Raw genomic sequence first — 20,347 nt, forward strand, 5'->3', positions numbered from 1 at the left:
ATCACTGACTGTGGAAACTTTACACTGGACCTCAAGCAACGTGGATTGTGTGCCTTTCCTCTCTTGCTCCAGAATCTGGGACCCTGATTTTTGACCCTGAAAATTTACTTTCATCAGAGAACATAACTTTGGACCACTCAGCAGCAGTCCAGTCCTTTTTGAAACGAGACACTTCTGACGCTGTCTGTTGTTCAAGAGTGGCTTGACACCAGGAATGTGAAGCTGAAACCCATGTCTTGCATACGTCTGTGTGTAGTGGTTCTTGAAGCACTGACTCCAACTGCAGTCCACTCTTTGTGAATCTCCCCCACATTTTTGAATGGGTTTCTACCACATCTTTTCCTCTCTATTAATGTGCTTGGACACAGAGCACTGTGAACAGCCAGCCTCTTTTGCAATGACCTTTTGTGTCTTGTCCTCCTTGTGCAAGGTGTCAATGGTCGTCTTTTGGACAACTGTCAAGTCAGCAGTCTTCCCCATGATTGTGTAGCCTACAGAACTAAACTGAGAGACCATTTAAAGGCCTTTGCAGGTGTTTTGAGTTAATCAGCTGATTAGAGTGTGGCGCCAGGTGTCTTCAATTTTGAACCTTTTCACAATATTCTAATTTCCTGAGATATTGAATTTGGGATTTTCCTTAGTTATCAGTTATAATCATCAAAATTAAAATAAATAAACAAGTTTCACTTTTTAAGTAGAATTAGTTAAATAAATCAACTTTTTGATGATATTCTAATTATATGACTAGCACCTTTAATTGATGATCTGTAAAACAGTCACACCAAGTTTTCACACAATGTTTATTCACCCTTATTTCAATAAAAGACAATGTTATATACATTTTTTGTACAACAACACAAAAATGAAATGTGATGCTTTCATATTCGCAATACAAGCAATATGCTCACTTGCTTCAGAAAAAAAAAAATCAAATACATAAGCACTGGGTTTGATGCTATTTGTACATTTTTTCTCATTTCCTGTGCTCTGGTTTGCATCGAGTTGTTGATGTAATTCACTCCAGCTTGCATATCCAAAAAAGCTAGTCTAACAAAAAGCTTTTTGTTTCAAATTGGCAAGATATGCACAGCTGACTAAAGCAGAGCTCGTGTATTTTAATTTGTATGTGAACTAATGGGCTGTGACTTCCCTTTTCTGATCGTTTTTTAAAAGAATATTTCACTTTCAAATGCTGGCAGGAATCTTAAGTTTCCTTAATTTAGTCACTACAACAATTTGCAAAAGATAAAACCGCTTTAATTCTAAAAACGGTTAAACAAATGAAAAAACAAAACAAAAAACTATTGACTAATGATATAATATGCATATAAATCAAAAAGGAGCATCTCACTTAAAGCTTAACTATCATAAGATGATAATTAATAATGAAAAAGTATATCAATAAATTATAATGATTAAATCTAATCCAAGGGTACAAAGAACCATCACAGAGTAATTCCCACTCATCTTAAAGAGATCAGCAAAGAAACACTTCAAACCTCCACAGAGAAATAAGCATTTCTATTTATATCAAACACACAGCATTTTATATACAGACACGTGGGACTTCCTTCTTAAAGGAAAATGTTTTCACTGCATCACTCCAATACTGAATCATATTGAACTGAAATTAAGGGGTGGATTTTAACGCAGCCAGATCGTGCATTGCGTACATATCCAGACTAATTCATTCATTATGTGGTCGTATCCCATCATTGCACAACATTCTTCATGCAATCTAATAGAAACCAGTCAACGCTTCATTGTATCCCTAAGGTGCTTTAACAATATTCTTCCAAATCTGAGGACCCAAGTGTGCTGTCAGCCAAACACTGATCCTTTCCTTTCCTTCCTCTCTGACAAACCTTGAAAATATGCTGTTTTATTATTCCCTGCTACACCAAAACATGAGCAATTAAACCACCAGAAAGAGAGATTTCAATTTGGTACATATATAAGGTGCAAAATATTCACTATACATCTTTGTACAAAAGCACTGCAATACCAAACCTGTAATATTATACAAATCACATAAAATATTGTTAATCATCTATCTACATAAACCAAAAGCCCAACCCACTTCCTTTTATCTTTATTTTTGTGTTGGTTAGTGAACCTTGGCCACTAGTTGGCAAGGGACAACCGTGTTATGGTTTTTCATGCCATTAAGATCTGCTGGAGATTCATAGTGAGAACTTGCAACACAAAGCAGCCTTCAGATTGGGCAGATTAATCAAAAGCCCAGATGCAACATCCTTGTAGACAAGCATTTGGCAAAATGGATGGTAAGTTGCTTAAACGTTGAGCCACTGAAGACAGATATAGATGCACAGCAGAACTAAGTGACTAAGAAATAGTGAAGCATCTGCTTAGGATGTCAACAAAGACAAAGAGCCTATTCCTTGAAAACCATGAATAATGACTATCTGCAGTGAAATAAAACAGCGGCCTGTTGCAGTTTCCTTTCTAGATTAAATGTATCATTTTTGTCCTGCAAAACAATCTGTTGTACAGTATATACATTTTTTTCCATGTACAGCAATATTTGATTTAGTTTTATAAAGAAAATGTCCAGAGAAAAAAAAAAGATAAATTAGTAAATTTAACAAAATATCAAGGACTTTTTCCCGAAAGCATCATATTCCTTTTAACATCGTAGACCCATTGCCACCAATGGAACTAGGATCAATGTATGCTTTTGGTAAACGCAGTGCAGGTTATGTTACATCTCAAAAATCAATAATGCAAACTTATTTTTCACAAGTAAGCTTAATTTTGTAATCTATAGTACAAAATACTTAGATCCTAGCAGTTTTTTAATATATAGATCATAGTGAATTTTGTTGCACTGCCTTTATGCAGATTAAATATCAATAGAGCTGTTGCAATTCCTTTATTGCAGTAACGAGTATCTAATGGGACTAATAATAAGTCAAACAATAATTATATTGGTAAAAAATGCTTGATTGTTATTTATGGCAAAAATCTTAATGGGAAATGGTTCATTGAAAAATAATATAAATGCCAGGTCATGTCATTCTACAAACCTGTGTGACTTTCTTCCGTGAAATGTTTTTGTGTATGTGTGTGTCAATACAATGACGTTAATGGACACCAAAACAGATATCAACATTCTTCAAAATATCTTCTTTCAAGATCCACAGAAGAAGATCATACATGTTTGAAAGGACTCAAGGGTGAGTAAATGATGTTCATTTCTGTGTGAACTATCACTTTACAACATTCCACATTCACTATAGCACTGTGGGAATATCCATCGCAAACTGTGAAACTCACAGAAAGCCATTGAGTCCATATTACCAAAGGCTTGCACGGTCTTCTGGTTTCACCAGGTGGGCATCATATCTGGAAACCAGACGCGCCCGAGGTGCTTGGACACTTCCCAGTGGATCTCATCCAGGCTGTATTTGTGGTCTGGGATGAGCACCTCCTCCATGATGGAGAGCTGGGAGAGACGGCGGCCACACATCTTCACGAACTCCACGAAAGCACTGCAGGAGACCTCGCACTCGCCCAGTCCGATGGCCGACAGGTGCTGGCAGCGCTCGGCGATACGGATCAGCTCCTCGTCCAGCGGCCGCAGACCGTTGGCACAGACCACCAGCTCCACCAGACGCGGACAATTCATGCCCACGCGGCCCAGGACCTCTTTACTGACCGAGCGGCCGAAGTACAGGTGCGTGACGGGGATCTCGTCACGGAAAAAGGGCCCAAACTCATCCTCGTACAGGAAGAAGTACATGACCAGGTTGAATTTGGGCGAATGGCGCACCATGGCGTCCCAGCTGCTCTTCTTGATGGTGTGGAACTGCTGGCCGGGGTTCTCGCTCACCACGTCTATGCGCAGATGCTCGAGGTGCACGTGCTTCTCGGAGGACAGCGCCAGCAGCAGCTCGTCGCTCAGTAAGTGATAGTTCAGAGCCAGCTCTCTCAGACCGTGACACTGATCAGCCACGCACAGAATACCTGCAACAACAGCAGACGGATGGGTTTCACCTAACTAGACACTACAGATAATATACAAAGCACAGCTGCTTGATCTAAATAAGGTGTTAATCAAGTTTCCTCGATTCAATTAAAATACTCGATTATATAAAATCAGAGACATTTTGCATGTGCCGAGTATAGGGATGGGCGATAGGGAGTAACAATTAACCGCAGGCCGGTTGAAAATCGATTAAAATATGTGATGATTCAAATCCGTTGAGATGCCAAACAAATCACAATTCAATTGGAGTAAGAGTTTATATGAATGTATATCAGAGGGGAACTGATTGTCTTTCAAAAAGACTGATCTGCTTTGTTTTTCAGCGGTAACCCAGGAAACACTGTATCATTGCTGTTCATAAGCGCCACCTGCTGGCAGAAAGTGAATTTGTGTCTCATTCAGAGCTTCTGCTGTTTCGTGCAGATGTTTTATGTAGTATGGTTTCACAAAACTAAAGCCAGACCAGTCTGTTTTTGCTTTAAATTTTGAAATTATACAATCTAATTTAGATTAAAAACTACTCATGCTGCATCTTTGTTTGGATGATAATCAAAATACAGTGGTTGCTTCATTTTAAATGGAAAGTGAACAGACAAAGCCTTAGATTGTTTATATGAAGAGATTTTTTTGTGTGTGTGTGTAACTTGCTTATTTGTTTTGGGATTCGTTTTAAAAAATAAAATTTAGTTTTTTTATATATTTCTATTTCACTAAGAAACATGCAGCGATAGTCCAATAAAAGAACACCACAGTAATTACTTTAGAATGTCTTCAATTTCATTTTGATAAAAAAAAGCATAAGAAAATTTATTTGTTAAATCAAAATCGTGAATCGAATCATGAGTGGAGTGAACAGTTACTTCCCTATCCCTAATGAGTGATATCTCGTCGTTAGAGATGTACCAGTAGAAATTCTTCTCAAGATAAGAACTAGTCTTCCCGCGATAATACCAATAAAATCTAGTAGTTAACACATTTCTGTGTGTGACTGTGCGAAGTGACATTGCAGAGTTTATTGATAAACAAGGAGCTCCTTTTACAATCTGGAACTGGTTTGGTTAGGGCTGTACAGTGCACAAAGAATCAGCCTGAATTAGTAGCATGTGTGAGCCTGTTGTCAAACCTGTTGTCCAACAAAGATATCATTTATTGACAAAATCATAAAGCATAATTCTACTGTGAATTCACAAACTTTACAATTAAATTGAATAAATACATCCAATGCAGGTTTAATATGCGCTGTATGTCCATGCATGTAGGTCACAATCGTGCGTGTCGGAACAGCTCTGTTCACAGTAAATGCCACTCCAACCGAACTGTCTAACTGTAACTGTTAACTGTTAATTTATGATGTGTGGAGCATCTCTGCACGTTTGGGTTTATTATAACGTTCATCTGGGAATGCAACATGTGCCATTTTCATCAGATTTGTAAGGAAAACACTTATAAACATAAACCATTTATGCACTTTTATTGGACTTCAAAATCTCAACCCCCATTCACTGTCATTATAAACCTGGGAAGAGTCAAGACATTTTTTAATATAACTATAAGAATATAAATAATTTTCATTTTGGGTGAACTATTCATTTAATGGGGTGGTGATGGCGCAGTGGATAGGACGCATGCCATTGGTCGGAGAGACCTGGGTTCGAATCCACTGGTTGACATCAATGTGTCCCTGAGCAAGACACCCCTAGTTGCTCCAGAGGCGTGCGACCTCTGACATATATAGCAATTGTAATTCGCTTTGGATAAAAGTGTCAGCTAAATGAATAAAAATGTAAATGTTAATGTGAACAAACCTAATGGTGTTTGCTGTCAGTGCTCCATATTTGTAGTCCATACAACCTTTGTAAACTATTTCAGATTTTCAGTGAATAAGGAATTCATTTGCTTTATTATTAACTGCTTTGTTACTTTCTTTGTTTTGCATGAAATGGCTTAGAAAGACTTTGTACCTAAAGCACAAGTGATATGGACTACTTTCGATTTGAAACTTAATAGCACCCGTCCGTAATTAACAGTTTTAATTAAAATTAATAAACTTTTTGAATAAAAGAATGTGCTCAAGCAACCGAATTCGGCGTTGAGTATATTTCCTGCACTGACCAACACTATAGAATCACAGTTCCCCAAATAGCATCACATTCCAGCGTCAGATGAGTAAGTCATACCTGCAGGAGAAACATGAGGGCAGCTGCTCATCTTCAGCAGCTTGAGTGTGTCACTGTTGTTGGCCACCAGGACCTTGAGCGAAGGATCATCCACTGGCGTGTCGTCAATTTTCAGAGACGACAGAGACTTGGAGTTGACAAACACCACGGTGAGTGCAGAGATGAAGTGGGACTGAAGAGAGGAAACAATCAGACATCAGAAAACAACCGACCCATCAGCCCAGCCTCAGTTACACAGGTCCTGATACCTTCGGCAGCTCCATGAAGCTCGGCCGAGCAGTGGAGATCAGCCCAAGCGTCTTCAGAGAGCAGTTGACCAGCTGAGACAGGATGTCACACGCAGCCTCCGCTGACTCTGTGCTGCTGTCCACCTGTGCACACAGACCACACACACTTAACATCAGCTCCAGCGACTCGACTGATCAGACGAGCCATGCTCAGAGCTACCGTAATACAGCCATCATATGCACATCCACTCACTTTTAATTAAAGCAAGTCTATATAATATTTACTGCTGGGCAAACGAATATTCGCATCCAAAATAGAGGTTTTGTGTAACAAATATATGTATGTGTACTATGTATATTTAATATGTATACACACACAAGCATGTATATATTTAAGAAATATATGATTTGTTTATATAAGTGCTGTCAAATGATTAATCGCAATTAATCGCCTCCAAAATAAAAGTTTTGTGTACGTTATTCATGTGTGTGTATTGTGTATATTTATCATGTGTATATAAATTCACACACATGTATGTATATATTTAAGAAAGATACGTTATGTTTATATATATAAATATATTTAATATGATATAATTTATATGAATATATAAATATATACACGTATTTTCAAAATATATGCTGTCTGTATATATGCATGATAAATATTCACAGTACACACTTATACATTATGTAAACAAAAACTTATTTTGGATGCGATTAATCGTGATGCATATATACACAGCAAATAAGAAGTTTATTGAAGCAAAAGCCGTAGTCAGTGGTTTGCTACTAGCAAGTATTGGGGCTGAAATAAAGTGTGACCGAAAAAATCTGTCATCATTTACTCACCCTCATGACAAACCCACAAGATATCAATTTATCTTTGAAACTAATACATTTCTAATGAAAAGCTAAGAGATTTCTGTCCCTCCATTGAATGTCTATGCAATCAGTTTTTAAGGCTTCAAAATGTTTATAAAGACATTTCAAAAGTTAACTATACCAAACCATTGGTTTAATCCAAGACATTCATCCATCATATCTAACAAGTATATCAGATCTATTCTGTTTACCATATGTGATCAGTGTTTATATGTAAATAAAAGCCTAGATTAAATCTGTTTGCATATTAAGTTGTCTCTTCAGAAGATCCGGTTTAAATAACTTGATTCCTACAGATTACATTATGTACTTTTTGATGTACTTTTGGTTGTGTGGACTTTCAGAGGTTTTATTACAAATATTTTAATTTGTATTTTAAAGATAATTGTCTTATAGGTTTGGAATGACATGATTTGGTTATATACATGTAAATTATAGTTTAGTTAGAATAGTACACCGTCCCAAAATATATATATATTTTAACACTGTTTTAAGCCTGTATGAGATTCTTTAATCTTTGAATCATAAAAAATTATATATACTGTATGTGACCTTGGGCCACCTCACCAGTCATAAGTCATATATTTGGAGCAATAGCAAACTATACACTGTATGGGACAAACTTATCTTTTTTCTTTTATGCTAAAAAGCATTAGGATATCAAGTTAAGATCATGTTCCATGAAGATATTTTGTAAATTTCCTACCGTAAATATATTCAAACTTAATATTTGATAAGTAATATGTATTGCCAAGAACTTCATTTGGACAAATTTATTTTCTCAAAATTTTTTTTTTTTTTACACCCTCAGATTGAGATTTTCAGATAGATGCATCTTAGCCAAATATTGTGGTTTCCTAAAAAAAAAAAAAAAAAACCTTATTAGAAAGCTTATATATTCAGCATTCAGATGATGTATAAATGTCAATTCCAAAGAAATGACAGTTATGACTGGTTTTGGCCACATATATGAATCCTGGTAACCAAACCAAATTTTGGTTTCCATCGCCACACATCGGTTACCAGCATTCTTCCAAATATCTTAATGCTCTGCAGAAAAAAAGATACTCATACAGGTTTGAAACCACATGATTTTGGTCAGTAAATTTAGCCTGAAATGTAAATTTTGGGTGAACTATCGCTTTGATGTGAGCTTGATTTCTGAGCTGTGATGTGGAGCCAGCTGGTAACCGTCCTCTTCCTCACCTTGAAGCTGACGTACTGTAGATGATTGGAGTGCCTCTTGATGATTTGTTTTATCAGGTCTGGATGGGTGGCCTTCAGGTAAGAGCTGGCGGGCTGGTTGAGCTCAAACTCGAAGCACCTCCACAGCTCGGGCATGTGGAAGGCCTCGTTCCAGCCGCGGCAGACCTGCGAGGCGAAGGCGCGGTCCAGGAGAGGCAGGAACTGGAAGATGTGGAGCAGGATCTCCTGCGGCAGGCGAGCCCAGTCGGGCGGCAGATCTCCAGAGTCCTCTGCGGGCTGTCTGACCCTCTTGCAGGAGTCCGTCGGCCCCTCGCAGGATGAGGTGCTGTCCTCACACTCTCTGCTCAACCTCCTTTTCATTCTCGAGGGCCTGCGAGAGCTGAGAAGCAAAAGAAATGACGTATAAACAGACCCAATGCAAACACACAGTGGCAGATACAAACATGCAGGACGCACGTTCGAACAGGACATGCATACTAAAATGAGATCATTTTACAGGTTTAGCTATATTTATTACGTTTGAATGGCTTTGAGCTTTTCTGGAAATAAGGGAAACGTAATATTAGTAGCATTCGTCCAAACTTTAGATTTTTCTTTTATACTAAAAACCATTAGGATATCAAGTAAAGCTCATGTTCCATGAAGATATTTAGTAAATTCCATACCATAAATATATAAATTCTTATTTTTGATTAGTGATATGCATTGCGAAGTACTTCATTTAGACAACTTTAAAGGCGATTTACTCAAATAGTTGCATCTCAGCCAAATACTGTCCTAACAAACCATGCATCAGCGGAAATCTTATTTGTTGTATAAATGTAAAATCAAAAACAAGTGACACATTTCACTCGAAGCGACTTTAAGTTGCGTAAAAAACTCGAAGGCTGACCAGCAATCAATTATCATGACGGATGAGATATTCTCCGTGAATAAACACACCATTAATCCAATAAACACATTGCACACAAGCATTTAGTCACAGAGGCGGTGATCTAGTTAGATTAAGCCAACAACAATCTTACTGCGCTGCTGCGGATCCCAAATGACCTGTTTTGCGCGTTGCTCGTGTTATCTCCACTCAGATCGCTCGCGAACAGTGAAAAATAATCCAAATCCTGAGAAGTGGTCTGAACGTTAACCAGGACCGGGAGCTGAACACATCCGAGCGGCGCAGGGCACACGCATTGGAGTCGAACGAGGGCGGATTTCTGTGTTTATGTGTTGTTTTCTCGGGAGTCTCGCAGATGTCGCTGCTTGACCTACTTCTCACTGCGCTGTCACTGTTTACCGAGGGACATCCCAGCGGCCCGCCTCCTCCAGCGATGAAAATGGCGCTGTTGTTGTTATTGTTGAGTCGGACGTGCGTGCGTGCGCGTGCGTGTGTGCGTGTGTGCGTGCGCGCGCGCGCGTGACTGGACTCTTCCTCCAGGAGGCGCTCACTCAGAAAGATCAATCATTTTTGTTTTTTTCTTTTGATAGACATTTATGAGTAGACGCGTTTAATGTGATTCTAATTATTAGTGTGAGGGACTTACAGTGACAGACTGTGATTGGTCGAGCCTATACACGAAGATAAAGGTTACATGCACCACGTGACAATAACAGCAGCATCCGTGACTCTAATGCAGTAAAGTTACTCTTGTTGTTTTTGATGTGCTTTTAAATGCGCTGAAAGTGCACAACTATGGTTTGCATGAATGATTTTTTTTTTCAGCACAATTTGAAACTTTCGTCTTAGATTCAATATTTGCTTGCATTCGTTAATATTCAGTTGCGTGTGTATACTTAGGAGTATCAGTAAAAATTGAAAAGCAGGTATTACCTACAATACTCTTTTGAGAAATAAATACATATTAAAAAGCTATACAGGTCCTTCAACAAAAATTAGCATATTGTGAAAAATATCTTTTTTTTTTCCATAATGTAATTATAAAAATTAAACTTTCATATATTTTAGATTCATTGCACACCAACTGAAATATTTCAGGTCTTTTATTGTTTTAATACTGATGATTTTGGCATACAGCTCATGAAAACCCAAAATTCCTATCTCAAAAAATTTGCATATTTCATCCGACCACTAAGAGAAAAGTGTTTTTAATACAAAAAAAGTCAACCTTCAAATAATTATGTTCAGTTATGCACTCAATACTTGGTCGGGAATCTTTTTGCAGAAATGACTGCTTCAATGCGGCGTGGCATGCAGGCGATCAGCCTGTGGCACTGCTGAGGTGTTATGGAGGCCCAGGATGCTTCGATAGCGGCCTTAAGCTCATCCAGAGTGTTGGGTCTTGCGTCTCTCAACTCTCTCTTCACAATATCCCACAGATTCTCTATGGGGATCAGGTCAGGAGAGTTGGCAGGCCAATTGAGCACAGTAATCCCATGGTCAGTAAACCATTTACCAGTGGTATTGGCACTGTGAGCAGGTGCCAGGTCGTGCTGAAAAACGAAATCTTCATCTCCATAAAGCTTTTCAGCAGATGGAAGCATGGAAGTGCTCCAAAATCTCCTGATAGCTAGCTTTATTGCCCCTGCCCTCGATAAAACACAGTGGACCAACACCAGCAGCTGACATGTTACCCCAGACCATCACTGACTGTGGGTACTTGACACTGGAGTACTTTGGACCACTGAGCAACAGTCCAGTGCTGCTTCTCTGTAGCCCATTTCCTGCACACGCCTGTGCACGGTGGCTCTGGATGTTTCTACTCCAGACTCAGTCCACTGCTTCCGCAGGTCCCCCAAGGTCTGGAATCGGTCCTTCTCCACAATCTTCCTCAGGGTCCGGTCACCTCTTCTCATTGTGCAGCGTTTTTTGCCACACTTTTTCCTTCCCACAGACTTCCCACTGAGGTGCCTTGATACAGCACTCTGGGAACAGCCTATTCGTTCAGAAATTTCTTTCTGTGTCTTACCCTCTCGCTTGAGGGTGTCAATGATGGCCTTCTGGACAGCAGTCAGGTCAGCAGTCTTACCCATGATTGCGGTTTTGAGTAATGAACCAGGCTGGGAGTTTTTAAAAGCCTCAGGAATCTTTTGCAGGTTTTAGAGTTAATTAGTTGATTCAGATGATTAGGTTAATAGCTCGTTTAGAGAACCTTTTCATGATATGCTAATTCTTTGAGATAGGAGATTTGGGGTTTTCATGAGCTGTATGCCAAAATCATCAGTATTAAAACAATAAAAGACCTGAAATATTTCAGTTGGTGTGCAATGAATCTAAAAATATGAAAGTTAAATTTTTATCATTACATTATGGAAAATAATGAACTTTTTCACAATATGCTATTTTTTTGAGGACCTGTAGAACATGGCATTACAAATGAAAAGTTTTTTTTTTCTTATCAGACCACAAAATAACTTTAATTTGCCTCTTTGCATTGGAATTTAAAACCATTTATTATATTTTAACCTTAAACACACTGTAACATAATTAATATAAATATTAGAAATATATTTTAGGTGATCATTAATGGAACATAATTATTGCACAAATAGTATTAAGTGCCAAAAGATCTAAAAAAATATTTTAAATACATATTACTGATATAAAATATTTAACTATGGTCACATTATAAGTAAGGAATTCCTGAAGGTTAAATTCAAGAAAAATATATTAAAGTTTCCAGCTCCATTGCTCTCCAGAATCAAATGATACAGTAAATGTCATCGATATGCTGTAATGTTGAAGGCAGATTGAAAATCATCTTGCATTACATCTATTCAAAACACATGATGTTGTGATAGGACAAAGTATTTATGCATATAAATGATATATTTGCATATTAACTGCATTTCTCACATCTGTTTTGCATTCTGGTCTTCTCACACAAACAGACAATTTGTGACTGACACAGCTTATATTATATGCCTAAGACAATATACATATACGAAATAAATGTACAACATTAAACAATAATCGGTTCCCCAAACTCTGCCCTTCTGAAGCTCCTAAAACATCTTGACAGGAGCCATGCTTTTCGCCTTTTTTATCTGTATTTTATATAAACAACTTTCATTTTTGAGCTTGCATGTTTCAGGATGAATGAAAAAAAAGCACAGGACACTCCTTTTGTAATGTACCTTGCTGAACAGAGAACCCGGTTTATTAATACCATTCAGCTCCATCCACAGATAATAATATAAAGCAGATTCACAAGTTGCATTTTTTAGTCTTTTACAGCAGCTGTTCATCAGCCCCCCCCCCCCCCCCCCCTCCAAAAAAAAAAAAACATTCCTTCCTATATGCCTCCAAAACAACCACTAAATAGCCACAATTTCTAATATATGTCGTTTTGCTTTGATTTGGTGTGAAGACTGGCCCCAAGGAGTCTTGTTCTTCCAATACAAAAGCAGAACATACTCACCTTCGTTTTTAAAATGACAGAAATAAGGGGTTTATATCACGTTATTGAGACAAAAGGGCAGACACTGCAGACAACAAGCCCCTTGATAACAATCTGACTACAGAAATGATGGCACACTTGCTGGGGAAAACACAACAAACAGCGTGTGCATCACTGTATCGAAATGTACAGCGGCTTTATTGACATACATTCCATATGTTTACATCTGCGAGGAGGAGGCACACCCAGTATTGCACTTCATTAAAAGTTCTGGCTCAAAACATAAGCCAGAATATCAAACGAAACTGAAGTGAAGAGAGTAGCAACGCCGGAATACACATATGAAGGGTTACTGTCATTATATACAAGATTAGATAAATCGTACACTATTTTCCTCCAGCGTCACATACTTAAGTCCTCTTAAAGCATTTGAATCTTACCCATGATGCACTCCGAAAGTGAAGGAATACTGTACAGGATTACGAAAACAAAGTCAGTTTACATACAACAATAAAATCTTAAACTTGTATTCCAGAAGCTGAAATCATGGCCCATCCACGTGGTCTCGGATCCCAAAATCCTCCATACATTGTTACCCTTCAGTGGTCAGGAGGTGTGCAACGTTCCTACAAGCCGCAGGGTTACAACGGCTGCATGCAAACACGTCACAACTTCGTTTTATTTTGTTCTTTTTTTTTCATTCTTTCTGCGTCTAAAGAGGGGAGGATGCACCCTGGGCCCGTCACAGCCCCCTCAGAACGGGACGTCCGGTGTATCTGCTCTCGGGCTGTGCTGAAGAGGGATCCGGCCGCCACAGGAGGGTGAATATATATATATATATAGAGAGAGATCATTGTAGGTGTTTAGAAGGTATGGGCATTTCTACACACGCCGCAGCCCAGAGCGAACTCCTCTCCGGTGGGAGGATGCACCACATGCAGGGGACACTCGCTTCCTTCTAACTGCTTTCCTTTTGGTCCTGTGAGGGAAGAAAGAAATTGAAGTCAACATGTTGTCGGCTGAAGAAGTTTCAATAACAGCTCGTAATGGAACAAAAGGCCAAATTCAAGAAGACGTGAGTTTCAGACAGACCAAAAATGGTGGTGGGACTTTTTTTTTTTTTTTTTATTATTATTCAAGCATTTAAGTGTTGTACCAGCAGGACAATGAGGCAGCTCTTCTTTCGGGACACTGGTCATCCTCTGGAAATCATCATGACAGGCGTTGCAAAAATGCGTCGTCCCAAAGCAGAAGAACACCGCCACAGAGCAACAGTAACGACATTTATACTCCAGGAAATCTGTCCCGTGTTTAGAGCACATCTGCAACAAAAAGAACGAGGGGTAAACAAACTCTCTCTCTCTCTGTTACAAACAATCCCATGAAATCAGAAACTGAAGCAACACTTTTATAATGCAAAAACATTCGATTTTCGAGGGTAAATGTGCATAACTGTCATGAAAATAATGTTAGAATTTATGATGATATGATTAATTTTATAAAAGTAACTATTTTTTAAATAATAAATATTTTAAGAATATTTGAATTTAAAAATGCATACATAATATATTTATAAATATTTGAGAAAGCATATATAATATATTTATAAATATTTGAAAAAAAAAATCATTTTTATGAAATAAGTTATTTAAGTGTAAAATATATGCTTAAATATATGCAGAAGTGCTGATAAACTGAAAAGCAGCCATGACTGAGCCACTGTATCACACTGATCAGCCAAGTAAACATTTACATTTGTAAAACTAAATCATTTGGATGCGCAGACCTCACGAATGTCAATAGGGAACAATCCCAGGATGAAGTATAATAGAGCATCTTATTTTTAGGGCAACCTGATTCTTACATGATAATCCTCACAAATTAACTTTTGAAGCCTAAATACCTTCACCTAAAGTCAAAAGTTAAAGTTAGGCTAAACATTTTTTCCTTGGCTTTCAGACTCATTTCTGCAGCTGTCTATTGTGTTAAAAACAGAATCCTAAACAAATGCAAGCACATGATGTGTGTGTCCCACTGACCTGTGCTCTGGACACATCTGAGCAAGCGCCACAGATGAGCTCACGGGGATCATAATCGTCACCTTGTCCTGCCTCGGCATCACAGCGAGCCTCTCCCCCAAAATAGGCCTGGATGAGTCAGAAGGCACACTGTTAGCACAACAGCTGGAGAAATGGCTTCATTATGGCAGTCTAAATCTCATTTCATGCTGGCAAATAGCTCTTGCTCCACAGGAGTGAGCTGCTTTAATCGTTTTTGCCAACCATGTTTTTCCATTCTATTCACAGTGAACAGAGACATCCTTAAAGGGACGGTTCACTCAAACCCAACTGTTCTCTTTCTGAAAGCTTCCTCAGCTATAATATACAAGGAGGAAGATGGTTTTAAAGCACTGCTTCCTGTGCTCCACTGAAGGTCTGAGAGCACCACAGAAAACAAACAACACTCGGGAAGATCGAACCTTTTTGCACTTGAAGCAGACGTAGTAAGCGTATCTGTTCATGGCAAATCCAGCGGGGTTGTTGTAGAACCGAGCTCCAGACATCGTGATGGCTTCACTCTTGTGCAGTCCTTCATACTCCAGTCTCATTAAAGCCTTCCTCCTCACGTCCTCATACAGCTCTTTGATGGGGTCCAGCAGATCTTTTAGGACAGAGTGGTTGATTTTGTTCTAAAAAGAAATGCGGAAACAGGAAAGACGCATCAAAATCGAACTGTGGCTTTTGCAATTATATATTTTTATTGCAATTTAAAATGTGAGCTGCTCACGTGTAAATGAACACAGTGCTGTCCTTCTCTCTGACAGCACATATGTCTACTTAAAATGCAATCTTGGCGATTAGATATCTCACCAAGCAATAGTGTGATTTAGATTTTATTCTGATTACCCACTCAGGCTGACTTTTACCTCAAAGTGAGTCCAGACTAGCTTATTTACCTTGCAAATAGGGCACGACATGAACCCGAAGGTTATCCTGGGCCCAAGCCAGCGGTTCTCCAGAACCCTTCTTGTGCACTGAAGATGGAACACGTGACTGCAGTCCATCTGCATATAAACCAGGACAAACAGTTACACTGTATGCATGTAACTATATATCCTCTATATGTCATCACACGCAGTGACTGTATTCTACTGTACCTGGATTGCTGGAGCAGCAGACAGAGCCTCAGTGAAGCAAATCATGCACATATCATCAGCGTCCTGTTTCAGACAGGTGGCGCTTTTGTCACAACCATGTAAACAGGGCAGACACAGCTCTTCATTTTTGACCCCTCCACACGGGTGACCGCACGGATGAGTCTTACTGCAGGCCAGCTTTGCGTACTCCTACACAACAGTTCAAATACATACTGTAAGTATGCTTATGAAATCACTGATTCCAGGAAAACATTTCACAGTGTAAAAAAAGTGGCCAGAAAAGTGGCATTTTAAGTAAATACCTGACAGTCTTGGTCTGAACATACACTTCCTACTGCAGACAGCTCTGTGCCGTTCCTGGTGCCACAGAAGCGGCAGACGTCTGAACTGCTGGAAGCGGGTTTCCCTGAAAGACAGTACAATAATGACATTTAAGCTATAACTAGCAATAAAATAAAGCCACTGGTCGAATAAAGAGGAATACTGGAAATAGGACGCGTCACAGCTATGGCCTAGCAGTTAGGGGTCAGAAACTATGCAGGCCTCAGGGCAAAAATGCCACCAAAACTGACAGAAATGCCACAGATATTTAAATAATGGGGGGAATATCATCCCTGTTGTGAATTGCTCTGTTTTTTAATGTTATCTAACATTTAACATACATTTCATAATATTCTGTTCCAGACTTGTAGCTGTATTTACAGTCTCAGAGGCGAGTTTAGATGAAACAACAACAAAACAAAAGATTCTAAAGAAACCCTTGATTCCCAACAGCTTGAAACAGTCATATACAGGTGCTGGTGATATAATTAGAATATCATCAAAAAGTTTATTTCACTAATTCCATTCAAAAAGTGAAACTTGTATATTATATTCATTCATTACAAACAGAATGATATATTTCAAATGTTTATTTCTTTTGATTTTGATTATTATAACTGACAACTAGGGAATTCAGTATCTGAGAAAATTTTAATTTGGTGAAAAGGTTCAATATTGAAGACACCTGGTGCCACACTCTAATCAGCTGATTAACTCAAAACACCTGCAAAGGCTTTAAATGGTCTCTCAGTTTAGTTCTGTAGGCTGCACAATCATGGAGAAGACTGCTGACTTGACAGTTGTCCAAAAGACGACCATTGACACCTTGCACAAGAAGGGCAAGACACAAAAGGTCATTGTAAAAGAGGCTGGCTGTTCACAGAGCTCTGTGTTCAAGCACATTAATAGAGAGGCGAAGGGAAGGAAAAGATGTGGTAGAAAAAAAGTGTACAAAGCAATAGAGATAACTGCACCCTGGAGTGGATTGTGAAACAAAACCCATTCAAAAAAGAGTGGACTGCAGCTGGAGTCAGTGCTTCAAGAACCACTACACACAGACGTACGTAAGACATGGGTTTCAGCTGTCGCACTCCTTGGGACAAGCCACTCTTGAACAACAGACAGCGTCAGAAGCGTCTCGCTTAAAAAAGGACTGGACTGCTGCTGAGTGGTCCAAAGTTATGTTCTCTGATGAAAGAAAATTTTGCATTTCCTTTGGAAATCAGGGTCCCAGATTCTGGAGCAAGAGAGGAAAGGCACACAATCCACGTTGCTTGAGGTCCAGTGTAAAGTTTCCACAGTCAGTGATGGTTTGGGGTGCCATGTCATCTGCTGGTGTTGGTCCACTGTGTTTTCTGAGGTCCAAGGTCAACACAGCCGTATACCAGGAAGTTTTAGAGCACTTCATTCTTCCTGCTGCTGATCAACTTTATGGAGATGCAGATTTCATTTTCCAGCAGGACTTGGCACCTGCACACAGTGCCAAAGCTACCAGTATCTGGTTTAAGGACCATGTTATCCCTGTTCTTGACTGGCCAGAAAATTCACCTGACCTTAACTCCATAGAAAATCTATGGGGTATTCAGACCCAAAAATGCAGAATAGCTGAAGGCCACTATCAGAGCAACCTGGGCTCTTATAACACCTGAGCAGTGCCACAGACTGATCGACTCCATGCCACACAGCATTGCTGCAGTAATTCAGGCAAAAGGAGCCCAAACTAAGTATTGAGTGCTGTACATGCTCATACTTGTCATGTTCATACTTTTCAGTTGAGAGTTCAGTTCAGATTTTCCTTAGTTTCAGTTATAATCATCAAAATGAAAATAAATAAAAAATGAAATACATCAGACTGTGTAATGAATGAATAAAATATACAAGCTTCACTTTTTGAATGGAATTAGTGAAATAAATCAACTTGTTGATGATATTCTAATTAGTGAATAACAAGTGTTCTCATGTCTTGTAAGTTACTTAAAGCTAGTTTATATATATATATATATATATATATATATATATATATATATATATATATATATATATATATATATATATATATATAGGCCAAAAAATGAAGGTTTGCTAGAGGTTTTGATAGACCTGGTACTGCGTGACTCCAAGTTGCCTTTTATTTCCTGAAGCAAATTAAAAATAACATGGACTGGCAAACAATATGATATGCAAACTAAATGTGTTCTTCTGGCATACCAGATAAAATAATACATGTGGAAAAAATCCTCTCCCTTCTACCACACGCTCTATTGTCCCCTGCAGCGCCTCCTCCTAACAACAATAATTGCATTTCAAGCACAAAACAGTTTAAGACGTGATTTTTGGGGGGCGTTACATAATGGCACAAATGCCAGTACTTTGACGAGCTTAAACATTAGTAAAACGTGTTGCGTGATTCAGTTGAATACTCTCCTCCCAGAAATTTTGTGTCTGAAAAGGAGACTCCTATAACTGCATATTCCACACCATTTCTGCTTTAATTCGTCACTGCGTGTCTTAAGTAAAACCAGACAGTGTAATTTTAACGCCAAAAGACGGTTTGTGCTGGTTCAAGCGGTTAGTAAAACTACAGCTCTAAAAACATACAAAAGGAACACTGCAGTGTCTACATAGACAAAGTTTGAGTCCTGTTTGCAGCATTCACCTTTTTCCTTCTTCTCTCTACATTATGAAACATTACTAAAGGAAGAGAAAGTCACCTGTGTGCTCACGAAACTCCACCATGGCCTTCATGGTCTTAGAGTCGGCCAACGCCATGAGCCAAAAGAGTTTGGTTCTACCGCAGCCTTCATGTAGGTCCACCTTAATGGCCTCCTCCTCTTCCTTAAAGACCTGCACGCAACATTAAATGTGTTATGAGCAACTTAAAATGGTATCATTTTTAAAAGCACCATTAACTCTGATCCCTGTTATTATTTTGAATAACATGATGTCATATGAACAACTAGCCAAATCGATCCATATGTTGATGATTAGCTGTGTGTTAGTGTCCAGGTTCACCTGTCTCTGGTGGGTCCGTGTGCGGCGGTGGAGATGGAGGAAGCGGTCGCAGTCCGTGCACAGGTTTCCACAAGCATTACACAGAATGATGGCTGCCGTCTCCCCGTCATCATGGTTATCACACATGGGCTGAGGATTAAACGTCAGGGTGAAGAGGTAAAGAGCTCATGCTCGGCAGAAGGACTAAATGTACTATTGCATTGATTGTGCTTTATAGCACCCTAGAGGCCAATTAGGCCCTGTGTCCCATACCATCTGCTTCTGCTGCCCATCTTTGCCCATCCAGCGTCCTGAAGACAGTCGGTCCACATGGTCCTGATCCAGGACACATAGTGAGGCCAATGCAAGCCATAGCTGAAGAGAAGAAGTAGAACCATTTGAAATTTAAACTCAGCTTCTTACATATACCCAGGTTTTCTATGACACTGGGTGCCCTGTTCATATTCATCTAGATCATAAAATTAACCGACTGAGATTTAGTTGTGCTGCTGACCCATATCAGATCACATGACTGGTAAACTCCTCCAGCTGAGGGATCCTGAGTAATACTGACCTAGTTGGCAAATGTTCAGTTATGACAGATGAAGCGTACCCGAGTGGTGGCGATGCAGCGCACTGGACAGCGATGCTCCTCTTCCATCTTAGTGAGTGCAATGATGGTCTCAGCAATAGCATTCTTAGTCACCCTGGACCAGGCATCTGAGAGGTGGCCCTGGGGTAAAAAGACACTTAAATGATAAGGGACCATTTCTGTAAATGTATCAAAACTAGGGCTGTCAGTTTACCCTGTTAACTTAATTAGTTATGGAAAAAAAAAATCTCAATCACCTGTGCGCTTTCACAAGGACTAGCATTAACTACACAGAGCCTCTGTTCACTGACAAGCTGCGCGAAACCACAATCATATTTTGTGCAGGTTGTCAGAGATCAACGGCTCTGTGTAGTTAATGCTGCTCCATGTGAAAGCACGCAGGTGATGGAGATTTACCGCTGATTACAGA

The 20,347-nt window shown here is 39.2% G+C and overlaps 2 protein-coding genes across 19 annotated transcripts in view; both read right to left on the reverse strand.

The window, feature by feature from the left end:
• Positions 1-783: 783 nt before the first annotated feature.
• fbxl3a (F-box and leucine-rich repeat protein 3a) lies at positions 784-9,838 on the reverse strand. 2 transcript variants are annotated; one of them, XM_052565542.1, is made up of 5 exons: positions 9,530-9,838; positions 8,505-8,883; positions 6,435-6,557; positions 6,187-6,358; positions 784-3,987 (listed from the first exon to the last, which is right to left on the reverse strand). In XM_052565542.1, the coding sequence occupies exons 2-5, from the start codon at positions 8,862-8,864 to the stop codon at positions 3,347-3,349; spliced, it is 1,296 nt and encodes a 431-aa protein (XP_052421502.1). In that variant the 5' UTR covers positions 8,865-8,883; positions 9,530-9,838; the 3' UTR covers positions 784-3,346. The 2 variants fall into 2 exon arrangements, with proteins under 2 accessions (XP_052421502.1, XP_052421503.1); XM_052565543.1 differs by having other exon boundaries at positions 9,555-9,837.
• Positions 9,839-12,580: 2,742 nt separating this feature from the next.
• The window catches only part of LOC127965571 (E3 ubiquitin-protein ligase MYCBP2), a 98,884-nt gene continuing 91,117 nt past the window's right edge, over positions 12,581-20,347 (reverse strand). For all 17 annotated transcript variants that reach the window (XM_052566402.1, XM_052566396.1, XM_052566401.1 and 14 more), the window contains 11 exons: positions 19,939-20,058; positions 19,599-19,700; positions 19,347-19,475; positions 19,046-19,178; positions 16,316-16,419; positions 16,014-16,202; positions 15,813-15,920; positions 15,336-15,545; positions 14,896-15,003; positions 14,013-14,178; positions 12,581-13,835 (listed from right to left, as the gene is read on the reverse strand). In XM_052566402.1, the coding sequence (XP_052422362.1) occupies positions 13,720-13,835; positions 14,013-14,178; positions 14,896-15,003; positions 15,336-15,545; positions 15,813-15,920; positions 16,014-16,202; positions 16,316-16,419; positions 19,046-19,178; positions 19,347-19,475; positions 19,599-19,700; positions 19,939-20,058 (1,485 nt within the window). In that variant the 3' untranslated portion in view covers positions 12,581-13,719. The remainder of the gene's footprint in view (positions 13,836-14,012; positions 14,179-14,895; positions 15,004-15,335; positions 15,546-15,812; positions 15,921-16,013; positions 16,203-16,315; positions 16,420-19,045; positions 19,179-19,346; positions 19,476-19,598; positions 19,701-19,938; positions 20,059-20,347) is intronic.

This window comes from Carassius gibelio, chromosome B9 (assembly GCF_023724105.1).
Source record: "Carassius gibelio isolate Cgi1373 ecotype wild population from Czech Republic chromosome B9, carGib1.2-hapl.c, whole genome shotgun sequence".
NCBI classification, from domain to species: domain Eukaryota; kingdom Metazoa; phylum Chordata; class Actinopteri; order Cypriniformes; family Cyprinidae; genus Carassius; species Carassius gibelio.

Bases quoted from the DNA above. Each gene is read 5' to 3' on its own strand.
- fbxl3a (XM_052565542.1), bottom strand. From the start codon at position 8,864: ATGAAAAGGAGGTTGAGCAGAGAGTGTGAGGACAGCACCTCATCCTGC. The intron at 6,359-6,434 runs GTATCAGGACCT...TCCTCTCTTCAG, and splicing joins GCTTCATGGAGCTGCCGAAG to TCCCACTTCATCTCTGCACT. The intron at 3,988-6,186 runs GTATGACTTACT...CTGTTGTTGCAG, and splicing joins CCCTCATGTTTCTCCTGCAG to GTATTCTGTGCGTGGCTGAT.